The sequence below is a fragment of the Hylobates moloch genome, unplaced genomic scaffold, assembly GCF_009828535.3.
Source record: "Hylobates moloch isolate HMO894 unplaced genomic scaffold, HMol_V3 SCAFFOLD_8, whole genome shotgun sequence".
Classification (NCBI taxonomy): domain Eukaryota; kingdom Metazoa; phylum Chordata; class Mammalia; order Primates; family Hylobatidae; genus Hylobates; species Hylobates moloch.
In genome coordinates this window covers 114,114,882-114,138,086 of record NW_026652283.1, presented here as the reverse complement: position 1 = coordinate 114,138,086, position 23,205 = coordinate 114,114,882, and the positions used below count along the sequence as shown (strand labels likewise).

The 23,205-nt window shown below is 34.3% G+C and overlaps 1 protein-coding gene across 6 annotated transcripts in view; it reads left to right on the top strand.

The window, feature by feature from the left end:
- Positions 1 to 23,205, top strand: part of TUSC3 (tumor suppressor candidate 3) — a 335,383-nt gene that overhangs the window by 215,619 nt on the left and 96,559 nt on the right. For all 6 annotated transcript variants that reach the window (XM_058441901.1, XM_058441898.1, XM_058441899.1 and 3 more), the window contains exons 3-5: positions 4,618 to 4,735; positions 13,697 to 13,837; positions 16,340 to 16,480. In XM_058441901.1, the coding sequence (XP_058297884.1) occupies positions 4,618 to 4,735; positions 13,697 to 13,837; positions 16,340 to 16,480 (400 nt within the window). The remainder of the gene's footprint in view (positions 1 to 4,617; positions 4,736 to 13,696; positions 13,838 to 16,339; positions 16,481 to 23,205) is intronic.

The window sequence follows — 23,205 nt, the reverse complement described above, 5'->3', positions numbered from 1 at the left end:
CCAATCTTTTTTTACATTCATACTTTGTCGAACTGTTCCAGCTCACTATTATCTCATCCTCCTCTGTATGCTATATAGCACCTACAATCTACATTCCTCTTTAAAATACATATACCTTATTTATATATACCTTATTTATATATACCTTATGTATATATAAAGGTGGAGACTGTAAGGTATACCTCCTTATTATTGCAGCACATATGAAAATGTTGAGTATAAATTTCACGATGATTAAGATCTGGATTCACCGTTTGTTATGAAATTGTCATTACTAATAGGATATCACATGATGATTTAGACATTGTAACTTTGAGTCATGAACACTATTCCTTTGACTAACAGCATATGTTTGTGATAGTACACAGATTTAAAATTTCATTTTTTCTTCCCCTCAACACCATAACTAGAGTAAAGGAAATCTACCTTAAAAGAGACGTTATCCAGTGACATAAATCTGACTAAATGAGTTGTAGACTCTCTAGCATTCAGAAATTCTAATGTGGTAAACTTAGTTTCAGGGTGTTTATTATATAGTGGTTATGAAACTATATTATTCATCATCAGTATCATTATACCTTTATTAAATGCAAATTCTGTACTAGATCCTAGCCATTGGACAATCAATATGTAATAAGAACAGCTATGCATAAAATCAGTAGTGCTACACAGTCGCTGAGAATTTCTGTTTCAGACGTTTGCATCAACAAGTATTGTAGGTATAGATGTTTGAAGTGACTTCCAAAGGAGAGGCAGTTTTTGATCAAGCTTCTGAAAGAACGGAGGACATTCTAAGTGAAGGATTTCATGCACATGGTTAAGAATGGACATAGTATGTTCGTGAAACACAGAGTCTTTGATTGTGGTATTTTTATAAAGACATAGATCATGTAAGTTGTGGCTAAGGTATGGAGGTTTTTGACTTTTCTTCTTCATTATGTAGGTAGTGGGGAACATTTTTGGATTTTAGAATAGAGGCTGGAATCTACAAATGGGTTATTGGGAAATTAAATCTGAAAAAGCAGAGTAATATGAAGTACAGAGTTTGGAGGCAAATTGAATTCATGCTCTTTGACTTCCTATTAGTTTATCACATTTTATTTTTTAATTTTTTTCTTAATTACATTTTAGTATTCAATACTTGTATTATGTTGTAAGTTTTCAGATTATAGTACTGTTCATATTTAACCCTCTTAAAACGTAACATTTTAATCAAAACAGTGTTATGTGCTTCTTGTTTATAAAAAAGAACTACAAAAGAGGCCGTTGCACTCATCTGATTTGCACACAGGTAGGCTAGGCCAGAGATGATTACTATTTCTGCTTTGTGATTTTTTTCTTCTATTGTTTTCAAAAAATAGCTCTAAATGTTTTTCTTATAACAACATTTTATACAGTAAACTGATCTTTACATTTTGTTATGATAGGTGAAGATTTAACTCATCTCACCTTTCATTGCTTTTTATTTCTTCTTTTGTTTATCACTGTAACACTAAATAACATCTTTGTGTTTTTTGTTCATTACCTATGGATGATGTTTTTGATTCCCTCATTGTGATACGAAGATTAGCACACATATTCTTCCCCATCACCTCTTCTTCTTCTCTTTTACCTACCAAATTCTGTTGGCTATCCTTCTATATTGTCATAGTTTATAATATGTACATTCCATACTGTAACCACAATTATTACATCTGTGTTCTGTTTATAGGTTGATTTAGAAAGTTAAAAGGGAATAAACAGCATTTACAGTATTATTTCTGCATAAACAGCATCAATGGCAAAGTAGTAGGTTATCATTATGATTCCTTTTCTATAGTGCCATTGTTTATAACCCCTGACCCGCTCAAAAGAATAGATTTAAATAATCTTTCTAATCACCAGTTGATCAAAATTATGATACATTTTAATAAGCCGCATATTTGGACCTTGTCTCTTATGTTCATTTTTTTTGTTTTTATTTTTCCTGTTGTGGGAATAAATATGGTTTTCTTACTATAGATTTAATATGTTCTAGCTCTTTCTGATTCTAATGATTACTTAGAATCTGTTCTTCTCATCTTGAGGTCTAAAATTCCTGTTCTAGTTTGTATTGGTTGCATCATAGCTTCACAGACTACAGCTTCTTTACATCTTCTCCCCGTGCTACCTCACTGCATTTCTGGTTGCCTTTTTTCCTCTCTTACAGTGCTCTGTCATAGTCTTTTCTTAGTTTTTCATTCATACTACCTTTTCCATCAATTATATTTTAAGGTAATTTTCTAGGATTGTGGGGGTAAATTTCAGATTCCTTCCATTTCCATGAACATGTTTATTTCAAACTTAGTTATTTGTCTCAACGTGCAATTTTAAATAGAAAATAATATTCTGAAGGAATTCTTCTATTTGCTGGTATCTAGTGTTGCTAATGATCAATCTATTCCCAATCTCACTGATTGCGCTTGCTTAGGAAATTTTTTTCTCTGAAAACTTTTAGGATCTTCTTTTTATCCATAGTGTTTTGGTATATCCCAGTATCTCTCCAGGTTGTTCTTTTCTCATTCCTCTTATTCAGAACTGGGAAATGATTTTAATTTGAAGATTTAATCTCCTTTAATTGTATTGTTTACAGAAATACCATTTTCTCTGTTTCATCTCTCCTCTATTTCTGTGACACCTGTTTGAAAAAGGACTTATTGGATTGTATCTCTAGGTCCTTCTCCTTCCATCATATATTCTACCTATGTTGTTTTTGTTCTGTGAATTTTATTCGACTCTGTCTTCTAATATTGGTGTTTTATTTGGGCAGTCATATTCAAAATCTATATAAGTGCTCTGTCTTTTACTATCTTTGTTCCTTTTTTATATTATATTATTTTTGTTTTTTTCCTTCTATGAATACCCCTGAACAAAGCAATCTGCATGTTCTCACTGGGTATGTCCAGAATACAAAGGCCTGACTAGACCTGGGCGGATTCTGAGTGTTGTATGTGCAGTGACAAGCCTTAAAGAATAAGACGTCTCCCACTGAACAAAGCATCATCTTGTTATCACTTACCATAAAAACAGTAATTCCCAGTGTTTCTCTCCTGTAACAGTCACCTGTATGTATAGGAGTCCATGAAGATCCCTTTGTGTTACCGTGTGAGACTTGGTGGATAGAGAACTAATGCAAATGAAAATGAACTAATAAAGTCCCTTTCTCTGAGCCAGGAGTCTCATGTCTTCTGCCAGCATACATGAAACAGTAACAGGCTAGCTTGTTAGCTTGCATTATATATGTGGTAAAATCTCAGATCCTGCACAGTTCTTGACAAATACAATATCTTTTCTGACAGCATTTTTATAAGTATGTTAGTTACAGTTACACTTTCTTTTTCATGTTTTCTGATCGTTCTTTTAGAGTCTGTTTTGGGAAGTTTTTAAGAAATCACATAAGGTTTTCCTCAAATACATATTTTTTTCGTGAGGGATGGGATGAAGGCTGACATTAGGACTGGTTGGGGAGGGTGCAGAAGTTTGGTCTACTGTTGAATATTAAGAAGTTTAATTATGACATCTGTTTTTAGCTTCATGTTTTTTTAAATCTCCAGACTCTGCTGCTTCTGAATCTAATGTTTTTCTAGCCTTTTGTTGCACTGTAATCTCCTTTGAGAGTCTGACTTCCACTGAAAACTTTGCACCAGCTTTCTGTTTTTCAGATATTTGTGGAAATCTTTCTCCTGCTGACTCTGCTCCAAGTCCTTTTGTTATTGTTAGTTTGTACCTTTTTATTTCTTTACTTTCATTTTGGGGAGAGGGAGGAGATAAACTCCAGAGAATAGTCAACCATGCTGAATAAGCAATTTTATTTTTTAAAAGTGTTTTAGCAGTAACTTGTTGCTTCTTATTTCTATTACTGCATTTACATTCCCCTATAAATGCCATTTTTCTGTTTCTTCTATCTTCCTACATCTAAATATAAAGTTTTATCATCTGGAAAATTAGCAAAATACCTAATAAAAATGTGTTCAAAGTGGAAACAAATATCTTAGAGAAGGAATGTTTGTGGCATGTGGTTTAGCTACAAAGAGAAATCTTTGCTTACTGTTGGTTTGAATGTAAATGCATTTTTAGATAAATGGAATGAATAAGGTGGAGTATAACTATTTACAATTTTAAAACTATTAATTTTGTTTTTCTGTTAAACTAAGTTGCAAATATTCTTAAAAATTGGTCTTTGCATTTTACTAAACATTATTGGAAGATTTAATTTATGTGTATAGGGAATGCTGCAAAATGTTTTTATTCGCTAGAGTAAGAGTTGGCAAAATTTTTATTTAAAGGGCTAGGCTTTGTGATACATGTAGTTGCTGTCTTGTTACAACTTTGCCCTTATAGCACATAAGCAATATGTAAATGAATAAATGTGGCTGTGTTGCAATAAAACTGTAGTTATGAACATCAGAATTTGAATTTTATGTAATTTTCATGTCAGAGAATCCTTTTTTAAAAAAAAATATATTTTAAAAACTATGCTTTGCTTGCAGTCTATACAAAAACTGGCCAGTGCTTGTCCTAGGGTTGTCTGTTTTAATAACTGCTTTCTAGATGCTTCAGTACTTATGTGTTTCTACTATGGCCCATTATTCTTATCAGGCAAGCTAATGAAGAATATCAAATACTGGCGAACTCCTGGCGCTATTCATCTGCTTTTTGTAACAAGCTCTTCTTCAGTATGGTGGACTATGATGAGGGGACAGACGTTTTTCAGCAGGTAAAGAGTTATATCGTATTCATATATTTAACAGAGTTGTTTGTGGTCGATACATTTTTGTTTGTCACATAAAAATACAATTCATTCATCGCCTGAACCCGGGAGGTGGAGGTTGCAGTGAGCCGAGATTGTGCCACTGCATTCCAGGTGGGGGACAGAGCAAGACTTTTACGCACACGCGCGCACACACACACACACACACACACAATACAATTCATTCAATAAGTTAATAAATACAGTAGTTGTAATAAATTTTGTGATGTGATTAACATAATTATCGCTAAACTTACTTTTATCATTATACAGCTTTTTGCCATTATGATAAATTCATTTTAACTTTTGCAACATACAGGAAATGTGTTTTTTCAGCATGCAGTGGCAATTTACATGCATTGGTCTTATTTTGGCATTTAATTATAGGTGGTAGTGTATTATACATAGTATTTTGCACAGATTTGTGACATTTTATATAAAATTTACTGTAAGTTTTACTTAACTGTTATTTTTTCCAATGTGGCAGATAGAATTTTACATATAGAGGGTTAAATGTTTATTTACAAGTATTTTCTGTCTGTTATGGACTGAATTGTATTGCCCCAAATTCATAAGTTGAAGTCATAGCTTCTGGCGTGACTGTATATGAAGATAGGGCCTTGAAGGAAGTAATTAAGGTTAAGTGAGGCCATAAATGTGGAACCCTAGTCCAAAGGGACTGATGTCCATATAAGACAAGGAATCGGGAGCAGGAGTGCATGTGCACAGAGAAAAGGGGCATGTTAGAACACAGCGAGAAGATGGCCACAGGCCAGGAAGAGGAGCCTCACCCGAAACCAACTCTGCCAGCACCTTCCTCTTCAACTGAGTCCTCAGAACTGTGAAAAATAAATTTCTGTTGTTTAAGTCACCTACGCTGGAATTTTCTGTTATAGCAACCCAAGCAAACTAATAAGCTAATTTACCCAGCTTTCTCTATAGAGCAAGGTATTGGACTTGCAATTGGAACTCTCCGTATCATCGATGTTGTCATGGTTGTATCATCATGAATGTTGACATCGAGAGCTTATGTCCAGGCAGTGTTCAACTTATGTATTATTTCATCTAGCTTCACAGTAAGAGAAATGTTATTAGTGGCTCCATTTCATAGGTGAGGGAATAAGGAATGAAGAGATTGTTGCTTGTCCAAGGTCACAAAGTTAGTGTAATGTGTAACTAGAATTTGAACTCAACTGTCTGGCTCCCAGAGCCCTAGCCTTAATCATGCTATTACCCTGCAGTTCATTATTATTTTTTAAAATGTGTTTACTATGCGATCAATCCATTTAAAATGCAAAACGTATTACACTTCCGGGGTTGATCTTTTTGGGTATCTTGGCCTATCTCACATGTGATACTCTTTGGCAGAATGCTTACCAGGTCATGGAAAAGCATGCAGTTCTGTAAAGAATCTAGCCTACTAATTGTCTATCACCATTAGTGAACATTTTTACTTATTTGCATCCAGATTATTTGTTCTTGCCAGTTTCTAGTTAAATAAATTCTCTCTTTTTGCCTTCAACACTCTTTTTCTGTTAGTGTTCTTCACTTATTTCCTCCAAATTTATTTTGCCTTTTTAGGATGTTTCTTTTTTTTAATTTAATTTAATTTAATTTAATTATTTTTATTTTTATTTTATTATTATACTTTAGGTTTTAGGGTGCATGTGCACAATGTGCAGGTTTGTTACATATGTATCCATGTGCCATGTTGGTTTGCTGCACCCATTAACTCGTCATTTAGCGTTAGGTATATCTCCTAATGCTGTCCCTCCCCCCTCCCCTCAACGCACAACAGTCCCCGGAGTGTGATGTTCCCCTTCCTGTGTCCATGAGTTCTCATTGTTCAGTTCCCACCTATGAGTGAGAACATGCGGTGTTTGGTGTTTTGTCCTTGCGATAGTTTACTGAGAGTGATGTTTTCCAGTTTCATCCATGTCCCTACAAAGGACATGAACTCATCCTTTTTTATGGCTGCATAGTATTCCATGATGTATATGTGCCACATTTTCTTAATCCAGTCTATCGTTGTTGGACATTCTTTATATTCATCCATTCAGCAAATAGTTTTGCTCCTATAGTGCCTTTTCTATAGGAGCAATAAATTTGGCAAGAAAAACATACATAGTTCTCCTCTATAAGCAGCTTACAGATTAGGGAGCTAATAATAATAGTAATAATAGTATCATAATAAAACATACAAATATGTAATTTCAAATAGCCTTATAAAGGAAAATTACAGTACTATGAGAACCAAATATTATTGCGTATAAGTAATAGATCTCTATAGAATCTCAGGATAATTGCCCTTAGAGATCATCAGATAGAAGTGCTGTTCAATGTATACTTGAGTCCTCTCTATCATATTGGCAAACAGACTTCTAGATCCAACAAGCCTGCTAGAGCGCAGTCTTGAGGCCCAAATATCTACCAGGACTAGACTGTGGACTAAATGAAGACAGGGAGTTGGGTTAGTTTAGTTTCATTGTATCTTTGTTATGCTGTTTTTGTTGATAGTACGTTATCTGTTTTGTTATGATACCTAATGTACTAAGTACATACTTAGCATATTAAACATTTTATTTACTTTTACCAATATGCTTTCTCCTATTTTTGTTAAAACATTGCCTTTCTTGGTATGTCTTTTTAAAAGTCCTTCACAGAAACACTCATTTTTCACTTTTTAAAAATACTTTTATTTCTTAACTACTGTAAGAAACAAAATTGCCAGAACACCATGCATCTGATCCTTGGTGTCACTGTTGAGGAAGCAGTATGGTGTGGGTGGGGACTACAGCAGATTGGAGAGAGGATGTGCTTGACCTCAGTAGGAGAGGCACAGCTCAGCATCAGATGTGTACAAGAAATGTAGGCCACATGTAGCTAGATCTCTCTCAAAAAAAGACCTAAATAAAAACTTTTATATGAAATTTCTGTCTTTAAAATGTTGGCAGTTAATTCATATTTTTTAGAAAAACTGTTATGATATTGTTATCTTTGTGTTGAATACTGAATGTAGGCTGCTGGCATATAATCATATAAATAAATGGTTATATATAATCGTTAAATTCTTTGTATGCTTTAGACATAATTATTCTAAAGTTTGGCATATAAGAGTTGAAGTCAGTTGTTTTTAATTGAAACATTTCCTCAGGTTAATTTTGATTGAGCAGGAATCCTGGTATAGAACTGCCTTGTCTTTCCCAAAATCTAGCCCTTGGCTTAGAAGCAAGAGTTTTCATTTTAAAAATGCAGAAATGTGTAAAAGTTATAGCAGTTAATGAGTTTTATGAGGAATTTTAATCTACAAAAATGGAGAAGTATATGTTTTGCTTCACTTGAGAAACACTAAAAGATTTTTAATGCTTATTTTTTTAACTGACTATTAAACCATATTTTGCTGAAGTACTGTCTCTGAATTGATGTTTTAAAGCCCTGTCAGCAGTAATGTGGTGTCTGAAGATAATATTAATAACAAGTGCAGAAACTTGGTAATTTCTAGCTTGTTGGGGACTCACTGGGGAAGTAACTTCAATTATATGTGATTCCCATAGGAATGGCTGAGGCTAGGTGTCTGATGATAGGCCAGTGGGTTAATGAATATGGTGTGTTAGAAGGAGCTCTCAGCCAGGAAACAGGTCTATGTTGCGCTCTGCTGTGGGTAGCCCTGGGGAATTGGGCATTTTAATTAAGAAAAAAGACTGAATTGTGTGAGTTTTTAAGAACCTCTGAAGTTTTAGAACATTAGGCCTTAGTATGGATTTTCTGGTAGTTTTCATGTGGGGAGTGAGGAAGATGGGGACTTTCAGCTTTATAATTCTGTATTTACATGGTTGCTGTTGATGTCTCTTGTATATCCATGAGGGAAACAAACAGGAACAAAGTATGGAATGGGAGAAGCACAGGGAGGAAAGGAACTGGTAACTGTGTGTTTTGTTCAGTTTAATGAACGTTGCTAAATGTCCATTACATGGAAGCCCGCTGCTGGGAGAATGGAATAAGATAGACTCCTGATGTACAGGGCCATATCGCACTTATTATATACATTAGAGACATATTTTTATATATGTTATATATACATGTTGTATGTTATAATCTGTATGAGGTTTACACTGCATTGCAGGAGCTTGTGTTTACAAATCAGTCTTCTAATGAACTTATTAAAAAAGGTTTATGAAAAAAATATTGTTAAAGCCTGGCAAACATGGTGAAACACTCGTCTCTACAAAAAATATAAAAATTAGCCAGGTGTGATGGCACATGTCTGTAATCCCAGCTACTGGGGAGGCTGAGGCAGGGGAATTGCTTGAACCCAGGATATGGAGGTTGCAGTGAGCCGAGATCGTGCCATTGCACTCCAGCCTGGGTGACACAGCAAGACCCTGTCTCAAAAAAAAAAAAAAATAGTTTTCATTAAATGGAGGTAGAGTTCAGAAGGTATTATGATATCCTGGTAATGAAGTGTCTAGAGTCAGAAAACCTGAGTTCATCCTCCAGCTTTACTTTTTCATTGCTGTGTGACCTTTGGTAAATCACTTTATTTTTATATGCCTCTACTCATCTGTAAGAGAGGTAAAATAATAGTACCTTTCTCATAAAACTGTTGGGAAGATTAAAATAAGATGTTAGCGTGAAGAGTAGGTAGCTATGCAGACATGAGCATGGCAGGAGAGGGTCCCTCATCCCAGGATGTCAGGTGACCATCATGTGATGATCAGGTGGTTGTTAAACTGTCTTGCTAAAATAGTAATTGGTTGCAGCTGGCTGCTAGGAAAGGCAGCCTCACAGTAGATAGAAAACACCTGAAGATGGTGATCAGCAGCTTCCGGATAAGATCTTAGGACTTAAGTGAGTAGGCTGAAGCTTGCGCACCAAGAGACAAAATGGCGGCGTTTAAATGTTGTATGACCTTCCTCTGGGAACACTCGACTAGTAAGGGAAAAATGCCTCAACTGAGCATGCGCACAACTTCAGTAAACGCACTGTGCATACGGCCCGTCCCAAGTGCTGGCAAGCCACTGTGCAGGCACATAGCCCACGCAAAGGGAAAAATCAAGGGAGAAGAGACAAACCCTGGGGTCATGCCAGTGCATGAAACCCCAAGTCAAAGGCCAAACAGTGCACTTTGATGTCTTGAAGTTGCCCACCTGGCCTTCTTCCAAGTGCACCTCCTTCTATTCTTGCTCCAAAACCTATAAATAAACGTTCACTCCTGTTCTAAAACTTGCCTCAGTCTCTCTGCTTTATAACCCTGCGATGAATTCTTTCCTTTGAGGAGGCAAGAATCAAGTTGCTGCAGACCCCTAGGGATTCACCGCTGCTAACACTAATACATGTAGCTGTTTAGCTCTATCCCTGATGGATAAATATATGCTAAATGGTTCTTATTACTATTACATAACATTAGCAATAATACTGGTGTGTAGCCTTCCTCCTTCCCAAAACCACCTTATTTTTGCTTAAGTTGGTTAAATCTAAATTCTGTAGAAATAATTAAAAGTTGTGGTAAAGGAATGAAGAGAAAGGAAAGAAACGATGAAAAGATTACCTAGGAATCCCTTCGGAAGGGCTAACTGCTTAAGCATTGTCTTAGTTCATTTTGTTCTGCTACAACAGAATACCTGAGACTGGCTAATTTATTCAACAGGAGTTTGTGGGGTGGGCAGAGGCAGAATATGATGGTTTGAATGTTTTGCATTCAAACGGTGAGTAAAAAAACATTCAAACCATCATATTCTGCCCCTGATTCTACCAAACTCATGTCTTTCTCACACTCAAAATACATTCATTTTGTCCCAATACTGCCAAAAGTCTGAACTCATTCTAGTACCAACTCAAAATTCCAAAGTCTTAACAAAATCAGATATAGATGAGACCCAGGACATGATTCATCCTGAGGTAAATTTCTCTCCAGCTGTGTATCTGAAATCAAACAAATTAACTACTTCTAAAATAAAATGGTAAAAGAGGCATCGAATAGACATTCCCTTCCAAAAGGGAGAAATAAGCAAGAAAAGAAAAAGGGGTAACTGGCTCCAAGTAAGTCCAAAACCCGATTGGGAAAACAGTATTACATCTGAAACCTGGAGACTATTTTTTTTCATTCCACGTCCCATCGTCCAGGCACACTGGGGCACAGGTTGAGCCCTCAAGGCCTTGGGCAGCCCCACCCCTATAGCTTTGCCAGGCCCAAGCCCACACAGCAGGTGTTGCATGCCATTGGCTGTATAGTTTGGGGTTTCAGCAGAGGCCCTGCTGCTGTAGATCCACTAAGGGGGATTCTTTACAACGTCTGTGCCTCTGCAACAAGTCTCTATCAGGGCTCTTGGACTCTCCGCAAAGTCCTTTGAAATCTATGTGAAGGAAGACATACCTCCTCAACTATTACCTTCTGGGCATCTGCAGAGCTAGTGCCCAGAATGCTGCCAAGGCGCATGGCTTGCACCCTCCAGAGTAGTGGGTTGAGCAACACTTGGGTCTACTTGATCCATGGTGAGGGCAGCTGAGGAGCACTACAATAGAATGCAGGGAGTGGATACCCCAAGTGACTCTGAACAGTGAGCTTTGAGGTCCCATAGATACCCCAGGTCTTCCCCCAAAGAGCTCTGAAATGCCTTCAGGGTCTTTCTCCCATTGTCTTGATGAGTAATACCTGGCTTCCTTTCCATCTCTGCTAATCTCCTTATATAGTCCATAGGCCACATTCTTCATATTCTCTCCTGAACATGTTTTTTATTGTTTACATAGCCAGGCTGAGAGTTTTCCAAATCTTTATGTTTTGCTTCCCTTTTAATTATAAATTGTGTCTTTAAATCATTTTTGTCTTCTTGTATTTTATTATATGCATTTGAAGTAAGTCATACTGCATCCAGAATGTTTTGCTGCTTAAGTATCTCTTCTGCCAAATATCTTCGTTCATTGCTTTTAAGTTCTGCATTCCATAAAGTCCTAGGACACAGACACACTTCAGCTAAGTTCTTTGCAGTTTGTAAGAAGGATGGTCTTTTTTTCCAGATTTCAATACCTGTTTCTCATTTCCGTCTGAGACCTCATCAGAATGGCTTTTACTGTCCATATTTCTTACCAGCATTCTGATCATAACCACTTAAATAAGAAGTTGTAGACTTCCCCTGCAGCTCCCCTCTTCTTCTGAGCCCTCTCTAGAATCACCCTCAGTGCTCCATTTATGACAGTCTAGGCTTTTTCTACTATGCTCTTCCAGATTCTTTCAGTCTCTACCCATTATCCGGTTCCAAAACCATTTTCACCTTTGGAGGTATTTGTTGTAGCAGCACCCAGTGCCTCTGACACCACTGTTTGTCTTAGTCCATTTTGGGCTGCTATAACGGAATACCTGAGACTAGATAATTATAATGAGCAGAAATTTATTTCCCTTAGTGCTAGAGGCTGAAAGTCCAATATTTACCTGCCAGCATCTTGCGAGGCACTTTTTGCTGCATCATCACATGGCAGGAAGTGACAGTGTGAGAGAGAGTCAAGAGGAGGCTCAACTTGCACTTTTATAATAGCACTAATCTCACCCATGAGAGTGGAGCCCTCATAGCCTAATCACCTCTTAAAGGTTCCACGTCTTAATATTGCTACAATGGCCATTAGATTTCAACATGAGTTTTGGCTGGGACAAACATTCAAACCATAGCAAACATGGACCAACTATTAATCTTTAGCAGTAGTGTTTGAAGAGTACTAATGTAGATAACATGGAGGTAAATAATGGAAATTTGATTGCATTTGCAGTACTAAAAATGAGAAATTTTTGATATAGAGCCATTTCTTTTGGGTATTCAGCTTGTTTGTGCTAAGTTGTATGAAGCTGTGTAAAATGATTCGGAGCTGTCTTGTAAATATGACTGCTGTAGTCAGAGTTCATTTGTAGGGCAAGACCTGTTTTGGTCTTGACTGTACTTGGTTATTAAACTTTGTTGTTGTGGGGAGCTAAGTTTTTACTTTTGTATCGTTTGCTTGATATCAACTGTGATCTAATATATGTTTATATATTGATTTTTGTTTTCATTATTAGAAAATACTGAACTGTATTGCACGTAGAGGGTTGAAAATTCTCTTGGCCTTTCATTTTAAAACTTTTTTTTATAATTCCTGGGCAACAGAAATTTAATTCATATATATGTATATATATGTATTTGTAGTTTATTCCTTACTGCAAATTAACCTAATATATGTTTTTAGATATTGTTAAATAAGCACCGTTTATATGACGGTAGTGTTCTGTTTAGTATACTTTTCAAATGGAAATTACCTGTAGAAAATATTTCTGAAATATAACCAATTTAAGACAGTTGAGTTAATAGAGAAGTTGAGCAGAAAAATAGTGTTATTGAGGATTTCTTCTTCATTCTCTGGTAAATTTAACTTGTTAAGAGCAGAAATGTTGGTTTCTCTTTCATAGTCTTCATTGTTACAAAAAAGTAAAGTCTTTACATTTGTAATAGGGAATTTAATCTACTTATAACTTGTTGGAAATTAATTCCATAATATGCTTATTTTTTAAAAACAAATTCCAGTACTTTTTAAAAATAACAGCTTAAGAAGTGAAATAATTCATGTACTGCTAAATTGCCATATTTCTACTTTGTACTTTCACTTTTTTTTACCCTAATTATAGAATTCAAGAAAGAAAAAGAATGAAATGACTTATATAGAGAATATAATGCATAATTTGAATGATGTATGTTAAATGTGAAGGTTCAGATAACTTAGTCAAATTTACAAGGTCTTTTTCATCCACTAGTGAATTAACATAAATAAAAACAGAAATTTACCTCTGGAAAACCACTTGGATTTTCATAATAAATGCTGTTTTCCCCAAATTTCTACAGAAAAAAATGTAAAATACTGGATTAATGATAAGATGATACTGTATTTAGTATTTTTTCTCATGTTTTACAGCTCAACATGAACTCTGCTCCTACATTCATGCATTTTCCTCCAAAAGGCAGACCTAAGAGAGCTGACACTTTTGACCTCCAAAGAATTGGATTTGCAGCTGAACAACTAGCAAAGTGGATTGCTGACAGAACGGATGTTCATGTATGTTTTTATTCCTCACAGTTATAATAATAGGCTGGTTAGTTTTTTTTTGGAGCATTTTAATAAGGCCACAGTAATACTTATTAATTTCTCTATGGTTGTTTTTCCTTGCCTAGAGAAAACTGTGTTCGATCACTGCAAATGATAAGTTGAACTTGGACTATTAGGTGAATTCAGATGCTTTTTAAAATAATGGTTCACTGATATTTTAAAAACCGTTAAAAATACAGGAGTTAAGCACAAGGTAATTTCAGAGGCTAAAAAACATATTTAAAACGTTTCAGTGGTAGTGATCAAGGAAATTCTAATTAAAAAGCAAGATAGATAATTTTTATCTATCTTTTGGGCAAACAGAAAAGGTTAATACCCACCTTAAAGCTATGTGGAAAAATATCTACTCAGATTTACTGCTTTTGGGACTATAAATTGGTGTAACCATACTAATAGCATGTGTCATGTCTGTATGTAATTTAACTTAACAATTCCACTTCTAGGAATTTAACCTAAGTATGCAATCAAGGATGATTTAAATTTTTATCCATAGAAATTTTGAAAATAGTATTCACTTTATTGGGGAAAAATGGATATAAATCAAATGTCTAAAAATAAGAATAAGTAAATATACTATGGTTTAGCCAGAAAATCATTATAAGATTATTTTACCTAGAATGAAGCTCAAGGTATAAAACATTTCAAAGTAGGTTAGAAAAATAGTATTAATTTATACTATCATCTATTAGTTTGTTATAAAGTGCAAATATGAGTATAGATTGACATAGACAATTTATTATGGAAGGAAATGAACCTAAACGTTGGTGGTAGTTCATACTTACTTGGAGATTTTATGACCATTTTGTCTCTATTCTCACAACTATTTTTGACAGTAAACAATTGGAGCCAGTTATTTTAAAAGTGCGTTCATGCAGGCAGTAGTACAGAAGCATTAATTTTTACTATAAGATAAAGACACGTTTTTTCTGAGTCCAGGTGGTAATTGCCCATATGGTACCACTGTCATTGTAAAATTATATCGTTGGTTTTAATGACATTTTGGTGACTAAACTTATTTCTTAATTCTTGTCATTTTTTAATGATTTGGCAAATATTTTGTTATTCAATGTATCATTTAGTTGGTGCAAGACATTAGGAGTAATATTGAAAGGGTACTATTGTTTCCTTATAAGAAATACTAAATTTTAATCAGAACTTATTCTAACCTGTCTCCCTAGTAGACCTATGCATGTAGTCGATAAACTTTTGTAAAAAAAAAAAAAAAAAAACCCATAAAACTATATGTGGAAACAATTTCTAAAATGTTTTGGAAAAGAAAACAGTACAAATAATGCCAGTGTATACGCTTTATTTAGGTTCACCTTTTGTTAACATTTTATTCCATCTGTTTTGTGATTGTCATTCTCCCTGCTACCCCCATGTCTCTTTACCTCTCTCCACACACGCAGACACATATGCACAATTTTTTCTTTCTGAAAAAAATTAGGGTGAATTGCATTTTGAAAGAAATAAGCGAAGCAGTTATCAACTTCATAGGTTTGCATTTACATAATATTTTTATGTGAGCTACCACTACCCATATTACAATTTTCTCAAGTAACCTAATAATACCCTTTATATTTTCCACCTTCAGTACAAGATTTGGTCTAGAGTTAGATATTTCATTTAATTGTCATGTCTTGTAAGCTTCTTTTAATCTGGAATATTTCTCTAGCCTATCTTTTCTCTTTAAAAACATTGACAGTTTGAAGAATATAGTCCTTTGCTACTTTTTAAATAGAGTGATCCTCATTTGATCTGCCTCATGTTTGTTCATGGTTGACTTCTGCTCATGCATCCTTGAGTATAATATTACATAGGTCCTGTTTTGTTTTAATCACCTCTGTAGGCACGTAATGTCCATCTGTCCTTCACTGATGATACGAATTTCAAATATCTGATCAAGATGTTTCCCATTTTTTCATGGTATAATTAGTTTTTTGGTCCTCCTTTGTAATTAATATGCTGTCTATGTGGATATAGTAAATAGTAAAAACTATACTATAGTCTTCATGTTTTAAAGGATACCATCAAAAAAGTAGCACACAGAATGGAGGAAAATATTTGCAAATAATTTTTCTATAAGTTACTTACAGTAGTTTGTCTATATATATATATGACTCTTACAACTTAAAAAGAGAAACCTCACCCAAAACGGGCAAAGGATCTGAGTGGGCATTTCTTCATGGAAAATACACAAATAGCCGATAAGCACATGAAAAGATGCTCAGCATTGTTAGTCATCAGGGAAGTGCAAAGTCGTTTTACATAGCCATTATGTATTAAGGCATATATCTTATGGCAGAGTGAAAGTAGTGCTAGTGCCATGTATGAAAAGTTGGGTGGCATGTTTCTGAGTTCTTTGCGTTGAAAATTATGAGGACTAGAATAAGATCAAAAGAAAAATTTTATTTTTCTTTCACTTTTGCAATGTCCATTGCATTTTTGCAGATTCGGGTTTTCAGACCACCCAACTACTCTGGTACCATTGCTTTGGCCCTATTAGTGTCGCTTGTTGGAGGTTTGCTTTATTTGAGAAGGAACAACTTGGAGTTCATCTATAACAAGACTGGTTGGGCCATGGTGTCTCTGGTATGTTAATACATTGTTCTTTTTTATTTTCTATTCTTTGTGTAATAATATAAGTTGTATAATACTAACAAAATGAGCCAGACTATAACTGTAATAGAACTTAAGTCTGAATGAGAAGTAACTTTTTAGAACTTGGACAATTTAGTTTGAGTTTTCTGTCAATCAAAACTGTGCTATCTTCTTTCAACTTTTCACTGCTAAAATGTACTGTCCTGCTGTACTTGGCACAAATGCTAGATAAATACATGTTGAATACATCTAGAAATATGGTAAGACTTGATCAGAATTAATAGCTCAGAATAATTTGCAAATGGTTTCGAAATTCAACTATTTCTGAATTTCTCATTCAGCTGTTTCTTTTCTGACAACTGTTTCTTGTGTATCGTCTATGTGACTGATATGTGTTAGATACTGGGGATATAAAGTTAAGAAATACACTCTGCCTGTGAGAAATGCATTGTGGGGATACAGAGTAATCAAAAAATGAAGTGTAAGGTTATGTGCACTATGCTGGCAGTAAGTAACAGAGTATTACAGGAATGCACAGGAGAGAAACCTAACCTAGAGTAAAGGGAATCATGACAAGCTTCCCAGATTGTGACATGAGCTGAATTCTGTAGAAGAAAATGAAATTCTAAAGTCGTTAAGGCCAAGTATTGAACGTAAGTGAACCCTGGGATATTCAGAGAACTACAGTTGTGTGGGGCTACAGCAGTGATGGCAAGGTAGGAGGGGGAAGAGATGACACTAGAGTTCAGCAGTTCCCAGCTCACAGCCAATAGCCAAAAATCATTAGGATTTTATACACAAAACAATTCAGTTATAATTGAAAATCAAATCTCTTTCACAATAGGAAGGAAAAATATAAGATACTTAAAAATAAATCTAACAGAAAGTGTATGAAATACTTAGAATGTTGAAATTGAGACTAGATACGTATACATATATCTAGATAAATACATTACATATTATATCAGTGTATATGTTATAGATAAGTATTGTCTGCAGTATAATAAAAGTGTTATTATATTAAAGATATAACTACATGCAATGTATTACATCTGTGAAACATAATAGATTGTTTACAGCTAATTGTCAGTTTGTTTCTTTTCCTTTCTTGCAGTAGCCCTTCATCCTTCCCATTTTATTTTTACCAAAAAATTAGGGGTCTTGATGACTAAGTTGGAAGTGATAGGACAGACTGAGAAGCAGCCCAGGCAAGAGTCACCTTGAAGCAATTTCATTTTCTGCAGTAATACGTAGAGCTTAGAAATTCAGACAGAACCTCTGTGGCCTTCTAGTAGATAGTCAAAATACAAATCAGGTGTTTGGCCTTTTAAGAGCAAGGAAGATAAGATTTTTTTAAAGAAAGTTTCTTGTTATTGTTTTCTCACTTTTGATGAATGAGTTAAAATGGATTAATTAATTGTACTGTATTTAAAGTTATTGGACACTGTGGGTGATCTTAATTACCTTAGTCATTAAGTTCGAAAGTGTTTTGGCTTTTTTGCATGCTAGTTTTCAAGTTGCTTAATTCAGTAAAGCCACCCAGGTTTCTTGGTAAAAATGCAGTACTTTCACTGTGTTGTTGCAAAATCAAAACTTCTTTGGTATTTAAGAGTTAATGTCATATCAAATCTTGTCACTGTTTTAGTCTGCCAAAAATTGATATAGTCTCATCTCTGAATTACATTCAGATAACATTGACATCCTTACATTGTTCTTATTCCTCAAGAAGAGCCCAGAATTATTGCATTATAAGCTAGTAATAATTGGCATTACTCTTTACTGATCTCTTTCTTCTTTGGGGTATGCTTCATAACTGTGCAAAGGAATTTATATTGTCCTCATTTGTAAGCAAGGAAACAAAGATTCAGTAATCTCAACTTGCAAAAGCTTACAAAGCTAGAAAGTGATTGAACTGAGATATGATCTCATTCATCTGATTGCAAGTTGTGTATTGTTTACACAAAGCTGGCCTTTAAATCTGGACATGTGTCTTATATTTTGGTCATTCAACCCAGTAGACACAGTGAGCCATTATGACTACAAATAAATTCATAGAAGAACTTTATGTGGTGCATAGATGTTAAATACTTTAGTCGATCAGTTTTCTTGAAAACCTCTGCTATGTTATACAGATTTATTATTATTATTATTATTATTATTTTGCTGTTTTACTGTGAATCTTGGAAAACGAATTAACTTGGCATGGCAGAAGATAAATTCTAAGATATCTTGGCAGGTATGCCTGCTTCCCAATCACAGCCTTTTAGAAGTCAATAACAGGCTGCAGAGAACAGACATGTTTTCAAACTGTGTTTGAAAACACTACACTGATCATATAATGTTAAATTAAACAACTTTTGTAATATTTTTCTGCATCTCTTTCAGTTTTTCTCATTAATACAGAGATACTTATGTTTGATGGCCTTTGGAAACTCTTTAAATCATAGATTAAATATATAATATATAATTTACATTATATATTTTATGTAAATAATTTATATATATAATTTATGTTACACATATGTATATATAAATATATAATTTGGGTCTTCTTTACCATTTCTGCCTGATACCACCACCATTACCGTCACCACCAAACTTGATTGTTGCTTATAAATTGAAACACTGAATTCGTTCATATGTAATTTTTCTTATCCTACTTTTGAGATTTCCTTAGAAAGTTAAGAGACTGTCCAAAATGCTGACCTATTCATTCAGATTCTCAAACTTTTGTCTGTTTAGAATTACTAATATCTCATTTTTCCCTGAAAGTAAGGAAAAAATGTATAGTTTTAAATTTGCCAAAATACTGTCATCTGACTTATACAAACTCTGATGAAAGCCTTTGACTAGACAGTAAAAGGAAAGCTCTTAAAATAAAACAGTAATAGAACAAAAAAAAAAGTATACAAAGGGAAGAAATGAATGAGAGAAATGTCTGGTCCAGAATCTCTGGCCCCATGCTGACTTTTTAGTAAAGAACAAGTCTAGGTACAATTAGCAGTTGTGTCTTTTTATCATTGAACCTGTATAAAAGTGCTTCTGAGGAGAATTATTTAGTGTTATGAGCACTTAGTCCTGGGTGGACTGTATTCTAAGGCTGTTATTTTTTTTCTTTTTTTTTACTGTATTATTTTATTGTATGTAGGATAAGAATGAAGTGTATGCAGAGGGAGAGGAAGTTATATGCTTTAGGGTGTAGGATGGAGATAGAAAGTTTGCAATTTCCTGACATAGGAAATTGGTATATGTAAATATTAACATGTGGAAGTAATATATGCAAATACGTCACTTTGCAATATAATAAAACAATAAGATTAAATTTGCAATATATTGCAAAGTAATATATGCAAATATTAAAATATACATATATGTTAGAATTTCTTGGTTCTGAGTTTTAAAAAAGAGCTAAAGTTATTCGTAAGTAAATCTTCCTGGTCTCGTGCTTTCTAAGGGGGAAAAATTTTTGTTAACTACTATTTATAGATCCTGATGATTGTTCATGGAACCGAATATGTATCATTGATAGGTTCTGGTTCTGGTTTCACTCCCTTCTGCCTTCCCTCACCCCCTAAACATGGAGGATGGTGGACAACAAGCATATACATTACTTGTTTCATAATGAATTTAAAGTAGAATGATGGAGTAAAATATTGAAATACACTAGTACATAATTTCAAAGAGTGTAGCATAGATACGTAGTTTATGGCCTTGAGAAAACAATATTGACTTGGAACCAAAATGAGTTAAAATAGTATGTTTTGTAGCACATAATGAAGATCTTCATGGCAACCTAAAGGTCTTCATAGGTGACTGTCATTTCAAGCCAGAAAATATTAGTAGGATAAGCAGTAACATTCATTCCGAATACAGGAAAATATCCTAAGGATGTGCACTTAAAAGCATGAAAGATAAAGCATCATTAAAATAATCTAATAACCCAATCTTATTATCACAGTAAATCACCGTAGGATAGAAGCTGTTTTCTGCCTTTTAATACTGTGTATTGTAGGATGATTCATATACCCTCATGTTTCTTTTGCCCCAAATAAATTATGTCATTTTAATTAAATTTTTTGAAAATCTTCAACATTGGAGATTAGTATATGTCATTATACAGTATTTACATTCATGAAAGGTACTTTGGCATGTACACATTGTGATTTTTCAGTAGAAATTTATTTCCTCTGACCAAAGCTACAGATGGCTTTGAGTTCAAATGGGGGTAGAAAAGGGTCTTTTTTCATCCACATTTATTTGAATAAAATTATATAACTTTTAATATATACATATAATCTTTATTTTGTTCTCTTTAAAAATGAGAAGCAAATAATTTCTGGTAATATTTTTTTCAATGAAGTAATGTTGTTTTTGGATGGCCCCAGACAGTTTTCCTCATCAGGCAACTATGTCATTTGGCCATTTGGAGTTAGTTATGGTTTTTGCAAACAGGTGTTTCTATGTATAGCCATTTGTGTAAAGAGTTAGGAAAACAGAAAATAAAATGAATTCATATATTTTTAGGATATACTTAATATATCTAATTCTTAATTTTCTGTAGTAGGAGGAAGCAGTGGCCTCAAAAACTCAAAGTACAATTTGAAACTATTCATATATGGGTAGATTTTAGCATTTGAATGTTGTTGGCTGAGTTTTTGCTTATCTTATTATAAAGTCACAATTGAATAAGCCTCGCTGTGAAGTTCCATACATGGATCTACTACACTTCATGCACGGCTCGTCTCCTTAATCCAACTCAATAATGGTTATAAATACTTACTGAAATTGTTATCCTCAATGCATAATTTGCTTTCCATGGAATTAAAGACTTAGTCTTAAGCTTTTTGTTGTTGTTGTTGCTGAAATGACCATAAAGATACTTCCCACCTTGCCTTTTTTTTTTTTGGTAACTAATGCAGTATATAGATTGAGTATAAATGAAAGAAATAATGATAGTATTTCTGTATAACACTGAAACCAAGTTTTAAAAAATCAACAATAAATAATTCACTTGTGAATAGTAGAAATGCATAGTGTATAAATTCACTGATATGCATGTCTGCTGTTACTCTACTGATTTATACCACCTGTTTATTAAGTAATATCATTAAATTACTTATAACTTAAAAACATTTTTATATTTTAAAAACATGGAATATACAAAGGATTGTATAAAATGTGTATAGAATATTACATATTTTCTGCATAGCTAACATTAAAGTTTTCACTTTCACTAGCAGCTTATTTTCATATTCAACTGATTAAGATACCCTCAAATTAACTTGTGGTCTTATTTAAATTTTGTTTTCAAAGCTATATTAACTGCATAGTGGAAATCTATGAAATGATTATGAACCCAAACTGTCGAAAGCATGTAATGATTGTTTTTCTTTTTTAAAACACAATGTGAAATGTTTTCCCCAAACCAAATTGCTTATGAAAGTTCGTTGTATAGAATAGTTAAAAGCAAAGTTGCTGTAGTTGAAGTGGGCGTGAACATCTTGACCCTTGGAGAACTATAGGATCTGAGCAGTTTGTTTTGAAAAACAAGGAAAATAGACGGTTGGAGGAGGATGCCTCGAGCCAGTGGTGTTCTCAGCTCACCACAGGGCTATGGAAACCTCTAGATGTGAGAAAGATAACACGTGGTTATGTTCAGTTGTGTTTGTTGAATGCTTGCCTGTTATATAAATGCTGAAAGTAAGCTCCCACTACCGTGAGGTGTAAGGATTGATATCTGTTTTGTACAGCCACAGCATTTAGAATTGTGCCTGGCAGTAGAAAGTGTTCAGTAAATATTTGTTGAGTGAGTGAAAGTTACATGAATAAATAGGTTTAAGGACATTTTAAAACATGGTTGTTTTTTTCACTGTTAATTATAGCATTGTAGGTCATGGCTGGGACTAGTACATTTTTTTTTTCTAGAAATCTTAACTTACATATTCACATATTAATCAGTCTTAGAATAGTGATTCTTTGTTTCATTGCATTTACCTTTTCTATGTTTGTTCATGTTTATTCATTTATTGACCATTCAACAAGAGTTTGAAAGCTACGATGTATCAAAATCTATGAAGAACCATGTGGAGATACAAAGATAAGACAAGTTAAAAAGACTAGCACATGAGCCCTGCCCACAGGGACCTTACATGTGTAGTGAGGAAGGTAAATCAGATATGTATATCAGTAACATACAAATGCCTTGATGAACATATGTCCAAAATCTTGGTGTCCCAAGATGGTAGTATTTGTGACTCTCAAAGAAAACACAAATGTACAAAACAAGATACTTCCAAAAGGGCTAGCTTTGAGGGTATTCTTTGAATTAACTGCAACAAATATCTGAGTAGCTGTTTTATTCTTGCTCTTTTCAGGTTTATTGTCTAGCGTCACTTTTGTCCTGATGCCAGAGTTCAAAAAGAACCATTTCTGATGCTGTATGAAACTTTAGATACCCGAGTGTCTGGTTCTGTGGAGAAACAAAAAAATAAGCAGAGTTTTTGGTTAGAAACTTCACAATTCTCGAGTCCCGGGATGTATGCTGGTGGTAAATGGATAAATTGCCCAAGTGGAAAGCTTCTAAAAAACAGAATAGAGTATTTTGCAATCTTGTGAATTAGAGGTTACAATTTGGGACCCACTGGACTCTTATTGGAAAACCTTCAGTGGCTGAGATCAAATGTAGACCGAGCTTTGCCGGGACCATCTCCAGCCAT